This window comes from Sinocyclocheilus anshuiensis, unplaced genomic scaffold (assembly GCF_001515605.1).
Source record: "Sinocyclocheilus anshuiensis isolate Anshui unplaced genomic scaffold, SAMN03320099.WGS_v1.1 scaffold1123, whole genome shotgun sequence".
Taxonomy (NCBI): domain Eukaryota; kingdom Metazoa; phylum Chordata; class Actinopteri; order Cypriniformes; family Cyprinidae; genus Sinocyclocheilus; species Sinocyclocheilus anshuiensis.
This window is the reverse complement of record NW_015544248.1, coordinates 223,124-228,349: the sequence shown is the minus strand read 5'-3', so window position 1 is coordinate 228,349 and position 5,226 is coordinate 223,124. Positions and strand designations below refer to the sequence as shown.

The following is a 5,226-nucleotide window of genomic DNA, read 5'->3' as shown; positions in this document are numbered from 1 at the left end:
TGTGTGTGTGTGAGTGTGAGTGTTCGAGAGTCTGTGTGTGTTTGAGTGTGTGTGTGTGTGTGTGTTTGCATGTGAGTGTGTGATTGTGAGTGTGTGTGGGAGTGTGTGTGTGAGTGTGAGGGTGTGTGTGTCTGTGTGAGAGTGTGAGTGTGAGAGTGTGAGTGTGTGTGTTCAAGAGTCTGTGTGTGTTTGAGTGTGTGTGTGTTTGAGTGTGAGTGTGTGTGTGAGTGTGAGTGTGTGTGTGTTCGAGAGTCTGTTTGTGTTTGAGTGTGTGTGTGTTTGAGTGTGAGTGTGTGTGTGTGTGTGTGTGTGGGTGTTCGAGAGTCTGTGTGTGTTTGAGTGTGTGAGTGTGAGTGTGAGTGTGTGAGTGTGAGAGTGTGAGTGTGTGTGTTCAAGAGTCTGTGTGTGTTTGAGTGTGTGTGTGCGTGTGTTTGAGTGTGAGTGTGTGTGTGTGTGTGTGTGAGAGAGAGAGAGAGAGACAGTGTGTGTGTGTGTGTGTGTGTGTTTGAGTGTGAGTGTGAGTGTGAGTGTGTGTGTGAGTGTGTGTTTGAGAGTCTGTGTGTGCTCGTTTTTGTGACAAATGAGGACATACATTTGTATGAGAGTCTGTGTGTGTTTGAGTGTGTGTGTGTGTGTTTGTGTGTGTGTGTGTGAGAGAGATAGAGAGTGTGTTCTTGTTTATGCTACATTGTGAGAACCAAATGTCCCTACACACACACACACACACACACCTCACACTCAAACACACACAGACTCTCAAACACTCACACACACATAAACACACACACACACACACTCACTCTCTCTCTCTCTCTCTCTCTCTCTCACACACACACACACACTCACATACTCACACTCAAACACACACAGACTCTCGAACACTCACACTCACACTCACACACACCTCACACTCACACTCAATTTTTAGTGCATTGAAATAAAGTATACTACCGCAAAAATATACAGAGGAGTTATATTAGTATATTTCTTAAAAGTGTGCTTTGAATGATTTAAAAATTAGTTCATTGTTAGTACAATTTTATATAGTTATCCTAAGTTTAAATTTGAATTAATTTGATTTAAAATATATTAGTAATGTAATAGTTATAAGTAAAATTTTCCAACTGTACCACTTAAGTACACTTAATATCAATACACTAATTAGCACTAACACTTAAACTGATTTTAAGTGTAGTCAGTGTTTTATAATTGCATTGCTTAAAAGTGTGCTACGATCAAATTTTAGTGGATTTTTATATATAGTATCACTAAGTTCTATTTGGATTTTCATGACAAATACAGTAGAAATGTATTACTAATGTAAAACCCTATAGGTTACTGTGCTTAGGCTGCTATAAATGCACTAATAGCACATGATTGGATTATTAATTTATATGTGTTTAGACGCGTACCAAACTTCACAATTTAACAGTAAGTATACTTTCAGCATAAAGTACTTGAAGTGCTATATTTTTACTGTAGAAGAAAGTGCTACTAACGACATAGTAATAGTGTACTTGACTGTACTATTTAAAGACACCATAAACGTAGTTAAGTATCATAGGGAACGTTGACATAATTACAATACATTTGAAATTAATTATTTAATCTATAAAACACATGGGCAATACATTATAAATACATTTTGTATATATTCATTATATATGAATCGTATATTTTAAATAATTAATAAGCATATTTTCTGTGTATGATGAGTATATTTAAAAGTGTATGAAAGATGGTTTCTTGTACTACAAGTGTACTAAATACTTTTTGTTTTACAGAGAAAGTGTGTTAAAATCACATATGTGACCCTGGAGCACAAAACCAGTCATAAGGGTCAATTTTTTTAAATTGAGATTTATGCATCATATTTGGCTGAGATACAACTATTTGAAAATCTGGAATCTGAGGGTGAAAAAAAATCTAAATATTGAGAAAATCATCTTTAAAGTTGTCCAAATGAAGTTCTTAGCAATGCATATTACTAATCAAAAATTAAGTTTTGATATATTTACGGTAGGAAATTTACAAAATATCTTCATGGAACATGATCTTTACTTAATATCTTAATGATTTTTGGCATAAAAGAGAAATGTATAATTTTGACCCATACAATGTATTGTTGGCTATTGCTACAAATATACCCCAGCGACTTAACACTGCTTTTGTGCTGCAGGCTCACATATTAGTTCATATTCATGGTGTCCCAAAATAGCACAGTTGAGTAACCTTAGATGCTCTTAAGATTATCTTAAGAAGTACTAAAGAATAATTTTTAGTATATTAAGAACAGAAATAGAACACTTTATGGAGGTGTACCAAGTGTACTGAAATAAAGTGTATTTTACTGCACCTGGGATATTTCAGTACTGGAGTGTGTGGAGCGCTGCATTAAATCATCTGGACTCACATGTTGAGAGGCAGCTGGACTTTAGCGGCGGCGAGCAGCTCTCCGGTTGTTGACGTGACGCGCGGCGGAACTGAAGCTCCTGCGTTTTCTGTGATTGAAGAGTCCTGTGAAGACAATGGATCAGCACATGATGGAGATTCTGAGTGTGTCACTAATGGGCTCCTGCAGCTGCTGACAGGATGCATTATGGGAGTTGGAAATGCACCTTGGGACTCTACATGATCCGTCTGTTTCACTCAGACAAAACTCCAGAGATTCACCCTCACGGGTTCTAATGTTGACCTTTGACCTCCGAACACTAATGGAGCCTAATGCTCTTACTGGGACCAACCAGCTGAACCCAGGTCAGAGGTCAAGAGGCCGTATGCAGCTAAAATACCTACTACATTCAATTTGTATATATATATACACATAACTCCATAACTCTCTATTTACTCTGAAAATGTGATTTGAATCAGTCAGTCATAATAGTCAAATAGATTAAAAATGTTTCATAAAAGAAGAAAAATACAGCAAAATTTGAGTTCAAATAATCAAGGCATGTTTTCACACTTTTTTCAATAAAGAAAAGTTATTTCAATATCAATTAGATATTATTATAGCTGTTTTTAATATTTTCAATTCGTTTTTTATTTTTGTATCTTCCATTTTAATTTTAATTTTTAGTAATTTTGTTGTGTTTCTGTCGTTTTTAGTGACGTCATCATAAATTGATGGTCAACCAAGAGTTCGTTTATTTTTATTTACTGTGTATATAGTTTTTATTAATTTTTATTGTAGTTTTAGTTATTATAATTTCATTTTGACTTGACATTTACAGTGCCGCCCACTAATATTGGCACCCTTGGTAAATATGAGTAAAGGCGGCTGTGAAAATAAATCTGCATTGTTTATCTTTTTAGTATTTCATTCAAAAAATTCACAAAATTCTAACTTATCACTGAAGTAAAACAATTGAAAGTGGGGGGAAAATCTCATTGTGAAATAAATGCTTCTCTAGTTCATGTTAGCCACAATTATTGCAACGTCCTTTTCCCAGTTAATATTAAAAAAAAAAATTTAAGTAACAATTTTTTTTATGGATTTAGTTTTAGTTAACTATAATAACCATAGAAAGAATCATATTTAATCATTTTTATTGATATGCACCAATATAACAATACAATAGTCATAAACAGCAATATTGACCTACAAATATATCTACTAACGTACTACATAAATAAATAAAATGACACACAGAGACTTCAGTGATCATTTTTGAGTAATCGTGTCAATGAATCATTGAATCAGATTCATTTGATTTGACTCATTTGAAATGCACAGATTGAGCTGAATCACATAAATGAACCAAACTTGTTATTAAATCATCTGGACTCTCTCATAGTCATGAGACAAGGACAATTGATGAAACTAGTCTGATCTTCAGTAAGCTTCACGTCGGGCAACACACTTGATCATAAAGTATCTTCAGTTCTCGTACAGCGATGCTGAAACTGAACTAAATCAACAACACAGACGCGGCTCTCAGAGAATCACATTCACCATCAATCAGCCGCATTAATTTTTCTGGATTCAGTTTTTTTGTTTGCATTTTTCTTGATTTCGTTTTAATTGCTTAATTGAATTTTAGAAATCAAAAAGCATGAAACTTTTAGCATGAAACACTTTAAGCATGAAACATGAAATTTTAACAACAATTTATTAAAAGATTAACAAAAATTATATTTTAGGGCACTATGAAATTCACTTTACTTCATCCTATAATTCATTTTTTTCCCATTTTAATTGTTCTTGATTGATTGATTATTTATTTGTTTGTTTATTTTCCACAGATTGTGTTGTCTTTTTAATTTTTTCTGGATTTACATTTAATACAAATGTATTTAATAAAAATGTATTATGAAAAACATTAAAAAATCAATAACAAACATGAACAATTTAATCAATCTTTTTAATCAATCTTTCATTATTTACTCTGATCATGAGCAGAAACACACACACACACACACACACTCACACTCACACACACACACACACACACACACACACACACACAGCACTGGTTGTTACAGTTAACTAAAACTAAAACCATTAAAAATATTATTTGAAATAAAAATAAATCTTAACTGAATAAAATAAAATAATAAAATAAAATTACAAGGCACTTCTAATTTGCATTTAGTTTAACTTAATGTACTAAAATAAAATAAAAATTAATTTAATAAAAACTAAACTAATAAAAATGACAAAAACAATAATTTCTAAAACGAACTAAAATGAACATGAAAGCGGAAAATATAATAATAAAATGTAATGCAAAATATTATCAAAAACTATTATACTGTAGTTATATATACTGTAATATATATATACAGTATCTCACAGAAGTGAGTACACCCCTCACATTTTTGTAAATATTTTATTATAACTTTTCACGTGACAACACTGAAGAAATGACACTTTGCTACAATGTAAAGTAGTGAGTGTACAGCTTGTATAACAGTGTAAATTTCCTGTCCCCTCAAAATAACTCCACACACAGTCATTAATATCTAAAACGCTGGCCACAAAAGTGAGTACACCCCTAAGTGAAAATGTCCAAATTGGGCCCAATTAGCCATTTTCTCTCCCCGGTGTCATGTGACTCATTATAGTGTTACAAGGTCTCAGGTGTGAATGGGGAGCAGGTGTGTTAAATTTAGTGTTATCGCTCTCTCTCACTCATACTGGTCACTGGAAGTTCAACATGGCACCTCATGGCAAAGAACTCTCTGAGGATCTGAAAAAAATAATTGTTGCTCTACATAAAGATG

General features: G+C 33.2%; 1 protein-coding gene across 1 annotated transcript in view; it reads right to left on the bottom strand.

The window, feature by feature from the left end:
* LOC107697803 (SH3 domain-containing RING finger protein 3-like) overlaps positions 1-5,226 on the bottom strand; it is a 122,811-nt gene that overhangs the window by 23,275 nt on the left and 94,310 nt on the right. The window contains exon 5 of the mRNA XM_016498662.1: positions 2,414-2,517. Within this exon, the coding sequence (XP_016354148.1) occupies positions 2,414-2,517 (104 nt within the window). The remainder of the gene's footprint in view (positions 1-2,413; positions 2,518-5,226) is intronic.